Source organism: Brassica napus, chromosome C2, assembly GCF_020379485.1.
Source record: "Brassica napus cultivar Da-Ae chromosome C2, Da-Ae, whole genome shotgun sequence".
Lineage (NCBI taxonomy): Eukaryota > Viridiplantae > Streptophyta > Magnoliopsida > Brassicales > Brassicaceae > Brassica > Brassica napus.
The window spans coordinates 3,733,614-3,745,982 of record NC_063445.1 but is presented as its reverse complement, the minus strand read 5'-3'; the positions used below and the strand labels follow the sequence as shown (position 1 = coordinate 3,745,982).

General features: G+C 36.9%; 2 protein-coding genes and 1 non-coding gene across 3 annotated transcripts; 1 reads left to right on the top strand and 2 right to left on the bottom strand.

The window, feature by feature from the left end:
- Nucleotides 1-1,761: 1,761 nt before the first annotated feature.
- Nucleotides 1,762-5,460, bottom strand: LOC106431484 (protein phosphatase 2C 70). The gene is made up of 13 exons (XM_013872289.3): nucleotides 5,200-5,460; nucleotides 4,809-4,992; nucleotides 4,471-4,623; nucleotides 4,203-4,378; nucleotides 3,956-4,114; nucleotides 3,719-3,862; nucleotides 3,566-3,627; nucleotides 3,284-3,422; nucleotides 3,075-3,169; nucleotides 2,490-2,605; nucleotides 2,263-2,395; nucleotides 2,119-2,173; nucleotides 1,762-2,020 (listed from the first exon to the last, which is right to left on the bottom strand). The coding sequence occupies exons 1-13, from the start codon at nucleotides 5,341-5,343 to the stop codon at nucleotides 1,889-1,891; spliced, it is 1,692 nt and encodes a 563-aa protein (XP_013727743.2). The 5' UTR covers nucleotides 5,344-5,460; the 3' UTR covers nucleotides 1,762-1,888.
- Nucleotides 5,461-10,346: 4,886 nt separating this feature from the next.
- Nucleotides 10,347-11,190, bottom strand: LOC125581773. Its single transcript, XM_048747752.1, has 3 exons — nucleotides 11,184-11,190; nucleotides 10,697-11,128; nucleotides 10,347-10,615 (listed from the first exon to the last, which is right to left on the bottom strand). The coding sequence occupies exons 1-3, from the start codon at nucleotides 11,188-11,190 to the stop codon at nucleotides 10,347-10,349; spliced, it is 708 nt and encodes a 235-aa protein (XP_048603709.1).
- Nucleotides 11,191-12,042: 852 nt separating this feature from the next.
- LOC125582549 lies at nucleotides 12,043-12,149 on the top strand. Its single transcript, XR_007320006.1, has one exon. It is a non-coding gene; the product is annotated as a small nucleolar RNA R71 (small nucleolar RNA).
- Nucleotides 12,150-12,369: the final 220 nt, after the last annotated feature.

Below are 12,369 nucleotides of genomic sequence, written 5' to 3'. Positions count from 1 at the left end.
ATTTTTGATCAATAGGATGAATTTTTTAAATAATTTTCTAAAAACTGCTATTTAAAGAAAATTTTCATTTTTTATAGAGAAATATTGTAGATTTGGGATTGTGATTTACAAATTAGGATAAAAATAGTTTTTGTTGTTATATGTGTATTCTTTTAGAATTTTTGATCAATAGGACGTATTTTTAAAATATTTTTATAAAAATGCTAATTTAGGAAAAAAATCATATTTATAGAGAGATATTGTAGATTTGAGATTGTGATTTAGAAATTAGGATAACAAGAATTTTTGTTGATAGATGAGTATTCTTTTAGAATTTTCGATCAATATGTTGTATATTTTAAATAATTTTTTTTTAAAAAACTCCTATTTGAAGAAAGTTTACATTTTTATAGAAAAATATTATAGATTTGGGATTGTGATTTAGATATTATGATAAAAATAGTTTTTGTTGTTAGATGTGTATTCTTTTAGGAATCGAGAAATATTATAGGTATGAGATTATGATTTAGAAATTAGGATAAAATGAGTTTTTGTAGTTAGATGTGTATTCTTTTATAATTTTTGATCAATAGGATGTATTTTTTTTAACTGCTATTTTAAGAAAATTTTCATTTTACAGAGAAATATTGTAGATTTGGGATTGTGATTTATATATTAGGATAACAAGAATTTTTGTTGGTAGATAAGTATTATTTTAGAATTTTTAATGAATGTGTGGTATTTTTAAAATATATTTTTTTTTAAAATGCTATGTTAGGAAATATTTAATTTTTATAGAGAAATATTGAAGATTTGAGATTGTGGTTTTGAAATTATGATAACAAAAAAATTTGTTGATAGATGAGTATTTTTTTAAAAAAATATTTTGATCAATATGTCCTATTTTTTAAATATATATTTTGTAAACTGCTATTTTTTAAAAAAAAATTATTTTATAAAGAAATATTGTAGATTTGAGATTGCGATTTAGAAATTAGAATGCGATCTTTACTAAGATCCAGTAGTCAAAATCTTGATTGTCAGGAAACAGTCGGAAACACACGTTTCAGATAATAGTTAAAAAAAACATATGTTTCTGATAAACCAATGATAAATATGACCGTCATGTATTGCTTCTATATCTTGTAGTGAAAGTGGAGAGAAAGTGACATTAAAGAGCAAAGAAATAATGTTTTGGAGATGCATTTTCTTTGGGACGATATGGTTAACTGTGTTAGCTTTAATTTTATGACCAGCGAGATTCATAACAGTGGAAGAGACAACTCTCTGATCACATCATGTATGATACACCGAACATTTGATTTTTTTAATATAAAATTTGATCCAAAATTGTTTAAATAGTATTGAAAAGGTAGGAGTGATAAAGTATGTAACATTTAAAAAGTTAAAAGCGAATAGGTATATATATTAATAAAAAGTTGTAATTGTAGGACATTTACAACCAATCAAATTAAAAATATATTAATATTGAGTAATAAAATGTGCAATTTTTAAAAAGTTAAGCGGTTAGATACAAATAGAATAGGCGCAGATAGAAGTATGCAACTTTTGGTTACTATTTTATAAAAACTAATAATTAAAAACACAACTCTTGTGACTAATAGACTTAGAGATGATGTTGAAAAGACACCAATATAATTTAACTTCTTTTCAATCAATGCAACTTTTTAAGATAAAAAAAAAACACAACCTTTTTAGACATATTTCTCTATAATTTAACTTTTTTTCAACAAATGCAATTTTTATGATAAAACAACACAATTTTTCAACATTAATTGGTATTGCTATTATTAATTAGATATAAGTTCTGCATCTGAGGTTTTTTCTCATATACCCTAAGAGACTAACAAATGAACAAAAGATTGTACACAGAAACTTACCAAATAAATTACAAAGAAGGATCAAAATCTAAGTAAATAATGGAGGTGTTGTCCTTTGTACGCATCACATTAGCTTGATCAAGTAAACCCTTTGCTATTTTCTCTGCACTATCTTCTGTCCCTCTCTCTTTCTCTCGCATCTGGCACATTCAATTCAAAACATAACCATGAGTTTGATATTTTCAGACAGCGCAATACCATGAAGCTTCATTTTAAAATAGAAAAAAAAAAGTTTAACCTGAAGCACCAGCTGCACAGCTTTACTCGGACTCACCACATCCCATAGTCCATCACTGCATAATTGTTTTTCGCTTTTTAGATTTACCAATAAAAAAAAAAGAGAAGATGGAGATAAGCTTATTATGTCGTTAGTGTTTCTTACCTAGCCAATACAGCAAACACGTCTTTATTAGATTGATCGATACGCAAAGGCTCACTTATATATGGCTCTGCGCTGAAACGGCCGTCATGCTGCTTTGGAAATTTGTCTCCTAGCATCCGTGCAAGGTTTATACCTGAAGAATATTAAATCAGATTTGGTTATTATATTAGGATGGAATCAGAATCAGAATCAGAATCAGAGGAGTGTTTGATTCATTGAGCTAATACCAAAGATCCTAGTCTCATTATCTCTCAAAGATAGTCCTGCTTCTTGAATTCTTCTTCTCTCGGTCAAGCTAGCCACTCGATGATCTTCAGTCATTTGTATATATCTCCCATCAAGGCTGCCAAATTGGAAACCAAATCGTAATCAGTTAAAATAACGAGAAGTAACTAACTTATCATCCCAAGACCATTATTTCCTGAGAGAAAAACAACAATCTGATAGGGTTGTGGTTATTAATTAAGTTCGGTATCAACGAAAATCTAGGGATAAATTCTTTTTCTATTTCTGCAAAACAACAATTTTACAACGATGCATAGATCTCTCATCTATTGATGTCTACTTGCTCTCCCACAAAACCCTAGCCTAGAGTAGACACAATCTACAGTTTCCAAAAGAAAGGCTTTCATCATTAAGAAGACCACACTTACTCACGCTTAAGACGCGCAAGATCATTGTTTCTAATTTGGGTTAAATCATACCCCCTCCCTCTTTCTACACTAACAAAATGCTTCTACAAGTTGACGCACCGTTAATGCAAGCTCAGCAACAAAGAATCTTAGGATAGGTATATAATTTGTTTAACGTACTTGATTACACATGCTGAATCACCAAGATTGGCACACTGTGCGAATAAATTTTCTTCATCGTCTTTCCAGACCAAGAGAACAGTAGCTGTACAACCCTGCATGGACCGACTAGTTCATTAAGTACGAAGCAATGAAAAAAACTGCAGCCAAGTCGTGAAGAAGAAAACATGCAATCAAATGAAAAGAAAGAAAATGACAAGCTTCAGAACCTCATATAGGTGATCTTCCAAGCGTGCTTCTGTTTTCGCAAGCACGTCCTTGAGAACATCCGAAGCATCTCGCTGTGATAACACTTTCTCCTTCTCCAGAGAGTCTGATAAAATATTCGCCAGAACCTCAGGAATAATTCTGGAGAATAAATTTGATTAAGTTATAAATTCAGTATATTATTATCGTTGTTTGAAACAAAACTTTAAACCACAGTTGTTAGTCAGTGAAGCCTCCTAACATATTGTGAATAGAGGTGGTCTAAACCATAAACAATGACTCACTTTACAGCGGACTGAGCAGCCCCAGCTCCCCCATGTCCATCACAAACACAAAACAGCCCAAACTGAAACAGTATTAAGCATTTAGAATTATGTTAGCAGAAGCAATGAAGTTTATTTTCACATAAACAACTGAAGATTCCAAATCAAGGTAACCTTATTAACCCCAGGAAGCGGCCACTTGTAATAACAAAAATCTTCCATTGGAAGTTTCCTGCCTCCGCGACGCTTGGCCATGGGATCTGAGGCCACACCAACTCTGAACGGTGTCTTAAACTCATTCTGAGATGAGATAAGGACCTTCCAAAAATGAAAAGAAATTGCATGAAAAATCAATTAAGAAAAGCAAAATAAATTAATCAGGAACACCTTCAACCACTCAGATAGACTTACATAGAGCTTTGTCGTTGTTCCCAAAGTTATTATATCTTCACTTGCAAGCCCAACGGGCTGACCCCACTTTCGGCTGCCTAAATCAGGATGGCTTACTGACCGAGAGTTCAAGAGAGTTCCATTTAAACTACCCATGTCTACCAGCTCCCATTTAAATTTCTGAAATCAAAGCCAGACAGGCATCACATAAAGAGTAATAAGATGAGAAATGCAGAAGTTGGATAAATAAAACTAGGTAGCTCCTCACAGTAGAGTTCCATGTGATTTGTGCATGCTTCCCTGAAACCTCAGGGTCCTTCAATAACATACCAGAAGGAGGAACCCTTCCAAGGCCCAATGGCAGCTTGGAAGTACTCACGGAGTGAACAGCAAATTGAAGCCCAATGGATGGACCCGAAATGACCTCCAGGCACAGCCAACTTCCTGCACTTATAACAAAAACTATGACACATGTCTTGCACGACGGATTAAAGTTATATTACACACCCTAGGAAAGCAAAAGAAAATGAAATTACTTTGATCATTAACAATAACAAGTCCTGGAGAAAGCTCGGAAAGTCTCTCCTTTTCCAGATCATGCTGTAGGCTCTGACTTGTGTTGTCCTGCAAGTCATCGGTTTCCACATCCCCCAAGCTAACCTTGTCAGCTGGATGTTTAAGCGTTCGACCTACCAAAGCATTGACAAAACGTTCAGAAATTATTTGTAAAACAAAGCTATTCACCCACATAAATTAACGAGCAATGCATAGACACAACGAATAGTTTTCTGGTTAACAATGGTATCATTTCCATGAACCTAATGATGTAGAGACTCACCAAAGCTGAATCAAGAGGGGAATGCAAAGAGTTTACCTTGGTTGAGATGGGGAGACGAAGAAGGAAGCCTTTGTTTGTAAGCCCGTCCCTGCAAAATCCCTTCATTCTGATAGCAAGCTCCCTCTAAATCATATTCCCTTGACCCCTCCTCACCGGTTTGGCCTTGGTTCAAATGCTCACCATCACCATCAGATACAAGCGGCCTCTGCAATTCCCCCAACTGCAAAAGAAAGTAATCACTCTTAGGGTTACCTTTCAAAGCAAACAGATCAATTATGAACGAATCTATCAAAAAAATCAATCAACACATTCTCATTCCCAATCAGATAATAAAGCAAACACACAATCAATAAGCCATTGGTGATCAAGCGTGTCGCGATTGATTCAATTTTCGGAAAATCGAATCGGAAGGTGGAAAGACCTTAACCTTGAAGGTAGAGGATCGGAAAAGGGGAAGGTAGCGCCATGGCTTGCAGGCGAAGAGGATGACGAGGGAGAAGAGAAACAACATAAGCACCATCAATAATAATAATATCACAATAATAATAATCTTCGTCTCTAACATCGCCATCTTCTTCGCTTCCCTCCTCCTCTCCCCCTTCCTGATTAGCTTCCCGATAACCTCGCTTTCATTTTTTTTTTCTTATTTTTTTTTTTTTAACACTATAGAGAGAGAGAGACTAGAGAGAGTCCATTCTTAATCTTATCTTACAGTTATGGAGAGTTATTATTTATTATTGACCGGTATTATGGTTATATTTAATTTGTTTGATACTCCACAGTCTACAAGACCATGTATGTATATGTAATGTATATCCCTTCTTGACCACAATAATCATCTATTACCACATGAAATTTAAAAATGTGTAAAAATATAAAATAGCATTTAATTGGATTTTCAGTGATTTGTGGTTACAAAAGATTTACCACAATGGTTAAAATACATGGTGGTAACATATGCTTCACCATTGTAGGAACCGATCAAAGCTCGAGATCGATTTACATATTATAGTCGATAGGATAGATCTATTGAATTATCCTATTAAATATAAATCAGAATATCACAAATATATAAAAAAAATCAATAAAGTATTATGAAATTGGGCTAATTATTCAGATTCGCATGATAAAAGTTGTTGACATAAGACTAAAAAAATAGAATTCAAACATCAATGTATATTAGATTGTAATAGATGGTGATCGTAGATCTTGGTCATGCGATTCATCGATCGGTTCTTTTATGCAACAAGCGCACAGAGAAAACAAATCATTTTTCTACAATTTTTGTAAAACATATAGAACAACCGATCATGTTTGTGCATGTAAGTAAAAATGTTATTCAGATTATACCTTATTTCTTACATCAGAGAGATCTTCCATAGCTTTTTGTTTTATCAACAAGTTTTAATTAACTACCACATGATTACAGTCCCCGTATGAATTTATACTATACCACGAAATTTAGACAATTAATATATTTACTTCCACATATTATAGATTTGGTAAAGTTTATATGTGGCTTTGACTATGAATGATACCATTTTTATAAATTTTCTTCATTCCCATTTTAGCGTTATTTCTTTCCTAGTTATAAATTTGCTATTGTAATCTTTTTTAATGAAAAGTAGATGTATTTTCAAAGGAGCCAATTGTGACGTGACACGTGCAAGTTCGTCACAAGAAAGCTTTCATCAGTCCCATTTTAACGTTAATTATTTGTTCGCTAGTTAGAGGATGATTATTGGAGGATTCTTAAGGTGAGGTTCTTATCAGAATATAAGAACCCGTCTCTTAACTTTTAACTAAAAAACCTAAAAACTGGCTCTTAAATAAGAGTTTTAAGAGACGGTTCTTAGCTTTTTTAGTTAAAAATTAAAAGACAGGTTCTTATATCTGATGCAAGACTTTTTAAGGGTCCAAGATCAAATCAATGTAGTATAAAAGATTGTCGAACCAATCCTAGGTGATTCTAAAGCAACGGGAATGCAAGTTCATGATTAAGCTAAGTGCGATCCGGTTTTAAAAATGGTATGAACTAAGAACTAATAAGCTAATGCAATAAAATAATGATCTTTCTTTCTCAATTTGAAGCAAGAGGACTCATGGGGCTAGGCATTTGATCTCGGGTGATGTAGATCCAATCTAAGGGTGGCAAGGTATCAATCAAACACTTTCCTTATGCCTAGACACTAAGCTAAACAAGGTCTATCTCTAGATGAATGTTCTTTTGGTAAGCAACTCAAGCATCAAATCTCTTAGGTTGAATGTTACTAAAGCAAACATGGAGAACAAGTCCAATAGCAATCTTAACTCCTTTAGCAACTAATCTCTTAGGTAAAGCAAGCTAAAAGCATTGAAGAGTTGGTTCAGGCATTTCATCATACACCTTGTGGGCAGAAAATGCCTAGAGATCTATTTTAGTATGATCAAGACTAAAATAGCATTGAGAACCCTCAACAAGCAAGAAAACAAGTGAATCTAACACTAAACACCTTAGATCTTCTCTAATCATCTTTAATCACCCTAGCCCATGAATCCAAGATTAGTCTACTCACTAATAGACATGAATAACCCCAAAACCATGGATGATTCAAGGTTAAACATGATTAGAGAGAAAGATAATCAAACAAAGATAAGAAATTATGATCAAGATTAGATCTTTTTCCCAAAAGTGGCTTTTGATTAGATAGAGAACAAGATCTCCCAACTTTGGGATTACAAGAGTATTTATATGTCTTTGGTAAACCTAATGGTTTCCATTAAAAAGTCTAAAAAGCCCCTTAAAAACATTAAAATCCGACTAAGGAAAAGATTCGACTCGGGTAGGAGGCATCGGTCACAACCCGCGCGACTCTACCCGCGTTGAAGTGTCGAGACCTTCACTTCATGCGCGCGGGTAGCTCGTCCCGCGCCCTTCTTCCCGCGTCAGACCGTCGAGGCTGCTCTTCGACAACGCGGGTAAGGGAACCCGCGTCGAGGTGTCGTCTCGCTTCTTCCTCTTCGTGCACGCGGGTTCACGATCCCGCGCCACTCATCCCGCGTGGAGGTTCTTCTTGGCTCGGCTACGCGGGTAGGTGAACTCGGGGTGCTCCAACCCGCGTCGTGCTCGCCCAAAACTGAACCAACTTCATTTTTCATCCCTTCTTGTACCAAAATGCTTCTAAACACCTCCAATCGCTCCATAGGACACTCTGATGCCTGATAAAGACATATGAATGCAAAATGGATCCTAAAGATGCTAAACTCTTAATCTATATGATCATTATGTACCAAATGGAAGCTTAAAACAATGCAAATATGCAAGATATCAACTCCCCCACACTAGTCCTTTACTTGTCCTCAAGTAAACTTTTCAAAACACAAGGAGGAGAGATACAAAGATGCTAGCTTAGCCAAAAGAAACACTCAATGCACTCAACTTGACATCCTAAAGAAATATAGCAAATAGCATGTGCAAACTCTCTTATTATACTCTGGCTTCTCTAGGCCTATCCATACTCTTATGCCTCTACACAAGTTGCAATACTCATCAACTAACAAGTTCTTTAAACCAGCTCTCACATTGATTCACACACACACAAGGTGAATTCTCACAAATGAGCACATGATCTCAATCATTTGGTTAGGTAAGCAATGGTCTAATTTGAATGAAGAGAAGGCAATGGTCTAATTTGAATGAAGAGAAGGATTCAAATATTGTCATTTTAAGGTGGCAATCACTCAAGAATCAAGAAGCTTGATCATTATGCAAAATTTATCTAAGACTAGGAGCAATTCATGCATACATGGATCCATCCTCATCATTCTACCCCATTCCTAAGTAATTACAAATTCTACACCCATTTCATTCATCCCATAACCCAAAATGAAAAACACTCACATCACTCACCCAATGAACAACATTATTTTCTTAAGACTCAACCACTAAGGACCTCTTATTCACTTTTCTCATTTCTAAACTCTAACACTTTTTTATCATCCCTTCCCCACTATCTTATTGAATCTTTTTTTTTTTTTTTTTTTTTAGAGGGGGAAGGTCTCAAACAATACAATCAAGAGCTTTCTTATTTTTCTATTCTAGGTCCCTAAGGCTTTTCTTTCTCATGACAATCTTTTGTTCATCAATCTCAACTTTATCACTTCCCAAACCCAAGATATAAACCTTTAAGGAACAAAGACCCCACTCACCATCCTAGAAGCTAGCTCAAATGATGACCCTATGCTAGCAAGAGATGAGAACAAATCCATGTCGCTCCCAATACTCTCAAGATTTTGCACATGACAAATTTTCAAAATAGGCCTCACTCATGCAACTCAATGTTTGATCTCAAAGAATGGTTAAGGTTTTAGGGTAAGGAGTGCCATTTGGGTTAACAAAGATAGGTATAAAGAAATAAAATAACCCAAATGTGTATGAGATCCATGATCAAGTATGCAAATGCCCATATGCAAGAGAGATTAAGTTCATTCAAGCCAAGTTCAGATTGGAGCTGATCTTAAGAACAATGCTAACATCAAGCAAGCAAACAAGTTTTAAGAAGAGTTTTCAAGGCTCGAAGCGTGCAAGGCTTTCAAGAGATGCTTAAGCTACTTGATATGTTTAACTAGGGTGTCATTTTCAGTGCAGACAAGTGTTCTATACAAGGCAATATCAATCAGCTGCTCCATATGCAAGTGAATGCATCCTATATGCTCTAGACTCAATCTTAAGAATGCAAGTGATGCAACTACATGATTCAAAAATTTCAATTTTTTTTTCGTTTTTCTATGCATATATGTATATACAATGCAATGCATGAGACTCAAAATCATCAAAGCAAACATGAACAAATACTTGGTACCTCCCCCCACACTTAAATCACACAGTCTCTGTGTGAGTAAGGGAGAGATACCCAAAGGAAAGAAATATGCAAAGATAAACTGGTATGTACAAGATTAAGGTGAAGGAGTACCTCTGATGGAGTCTTGGAAAAGACAGTGGTGTCTAGGGAGCGATGTCCGGCCGCTTTCCTCCTCAGCCCAAGGGTCTTAAAAACGAAGATCCTACTGATATGTACAGGGATAGTCATGGGACTTCCTCCCAAGTGAGCTTGTTTTAAGTCTCTAGCTTGACTTTCCTTCCTTTGGCTAGTGAGAGGGAGGGTCCTTCCCACCTTCAAGAGTGATGGTGAGGACGTGGGAGAGAAGCTCTTGAAGCTTGATTGGATCATTTTTGAGCCGAGGAGTGATGATGGCCCTTGCACTTGAGAATGTCTTAGACTTTCCCTTGCACTTGATTTTGTACTCAATGGCCCCATCCTTAAGCTTCATTGGGTGGAGAGTGAGAGTGTGAAGAGTCTTATCAAGAGGTTGAGGATGAGGTTCTTTCACAATCTTCTTCTTGTCATGAGCAGCCTTTGTGGCGCTACTCACCTCCTCCTTTTTAGCACTTTCCAAGTGCTCATCACACAGCTCTTTAGAGGACTCTCCAACAAGAACTTCTTTCTCAATACCAACCCCTTCAGCCTTGGTCTTCTCAATGGAGGATGCTCCACAAGTGATTGTTCCACAATACTCAGCATTCATCTTTGGGGATTATAATGGATAGGAGACAGCTTTGTTCACATTTAGGAGAGTGACCTTCTTGTTGGCAAAGTCTATGCAAGCTCCCACTGATGTGAGGAATGGAGTGCCAAGGATCAATGGGACTCTCTTCTCAGTTGCCATCTTCAGAACAGTAAGGTCTATAGGAATGGTGCATGCTCCAATCTTCAAAGGGAAGTCCTTGATGAGACCAATAGGAGTTGTAGAAGAGGAATCTCCAAACTGTAGTGAAGATGTGTTTGGCTCCATGCTCTCAATCCCTAGACTATTCATCATCTCCATTGAGATCACATTCACACTTGCACCAGAATCAACAAGAGCATCATCAAAAGTGAGCTTACCAAGGTAGCAAGGCAAGGTGAACATCCCTTGAGACTCAAGCTTAGGGAGGGACTTTGGAGGGATTATTGGATCAATCTTCGGAATGGAGATGTCCAAAAGCTCGGCCACTTCAGCTTGGTGGTCTAGAATGTCGTTGATGAGCATCATCTGGACATGAGCTTCACGCATACCTGAGATTTTTGGAAGTCTGACCCCAATATCACTAAGATCTTTCCTGACCTTGGAGAGCACCTTCTTCTGAGCTTTGGTGAGAACTCTTTGGGGAAAAGGGAGCTTATCATAGGGTGATAGCTCAACCTCAGTGGCTTCCTTTAGCTTAACCTTTTTTAGCTTGTTGTCGGCTCTCTTCTCAACTTGTTTCTCAGCCTTGTGCTCAGCTCTTTGCAGATTCGTTGCTTTAATCTTCCTGACAGCGTCCTTCACAATTTGTGCTTCAGTTGTGGCCACAACAAATCTCTCAACTTCCCCAAACTCAGTTCCAAATACCAGTCATTCAATCTCATCCTCCTCTTTCTCATGATCACTCAGCTCAATCTCTGGAGAAGTAGTGGAGAAGACAACATTGCAAGACTCCTTGGGGTTCTTTTCTGGTTTCCCTGGTAGAGACCCCATTGGCTGCTTGGAGGATGAAGGCATAGAAGCAACTTGACTCTCCAAAGCCTTGAGATGAGAGGCAAGTTGCATGTACTTGTTGTTGAGGTCAGAATAGTTTCCATCAATCTTTGCATGGATGTTCTTGAACTCATAAATCATGGTCTTCTCATTTCTGACCTGAAATTCCAAGAGTTGCTTGAACATAGAATCCACACTTGAATCTGGAGTTTGAGCTTGAGAAGAACTTCCTTGAGTCTGAGGAGATTGGTTGGCTTGAAGATAGTTCTGCTTGGCTTGGTAACCTCCTTGTTGATTGTTGTAGAGTGGCCTTTGCTGGTAGTTGTTTTGGTACTGAAAGTTGGGCTCTTTCTTGTACCATGTGCCATTAGCATTGATGAAGCACAGCTCCTCTTGGCCTTCTAAACCATCAACCTCATTGATCACTGGAGATGCCTCTTGTTTCTGGTCACCAACAAAGTTCATCTTCTCCTGCTTAGCCTTTTCTGCAAGAAGTAGATCCAACTTGGCTTGGAGAGACTTCAGCTCTTTCTTTGTATGCTGATCATCACTTCTGTTGACCCTATCATGCTCCTCACTGTAGACTGAGTCACTCTTGGCCATGTTCTCTACCAGCTCCTCTGCCTCTTCCTCAGTTCTTCCCAAGAAGAAACCATTGCTGGCAGTATCAAGCCTGTTTCTGCACTGTGGTAGAGCTCCTCTATAAAAGGTGCTAAGCAATCTTTCCTTGCTGAAACCATGATGAGGGCATTGAGCCCAATAGCTCTTGAACCTCTCCCATGCTTCACTGAAGCTCTCTAGACCTTTCTGTTGAAAACCAGAGATTTCGTTCCTGATCTTAGCTGTCCTTGAAGTTGAGAAAAACTTGTCTAGGAAAGCTCTCTTGCACTCATTCCAAGTAGTGACAGTGTCACTTGGAAGAGTCTTCTCCCATTGGTGTGCCTTGTCTCCCAAAGAGAAAGGGAATAGCTTCAACTTGAAAGCATCTTCAGAAACACCATTTGTCTTGGACAAGCCACATTAATACTTATCAAACTTGTATAAGTGATCAAAAGGGTCT

Bases quoted from the DNA above. Each gene is read 5' to 3' on its own strand.
- LOC106431484 (XM_013872289.3), bottom strand. From the start codon at position 5,343: ATGGCGATGTTAGAGACGAAGATTATTATTATTGTGATATTATTATTA. The intron at 3,863-3,955 runs GTAAGTCTATCT...CATTTTTGGAAG, and splicing joins GAACAACGACAAAGCTCTAT to GTCCTTATCTCATCTCAGAA. The intron at 2,021-2,118 runs GTTAAACTTTTT...TGAATGTGCCAG, and splicing joins CTGTGCAGCTGGTGCTTCAG to ATGCGAGAGAAAGAGAGAGG.
- LOC125581773 (XM_048747752.1), bottom strand. The intron at 10,616-10,696 runs GTAAGCTCACTT...TGAATAGTCTAG, and splicing joins CACCTTGCCTTGCTACCTTG to GGATTGAGAGCATGGAGCCA.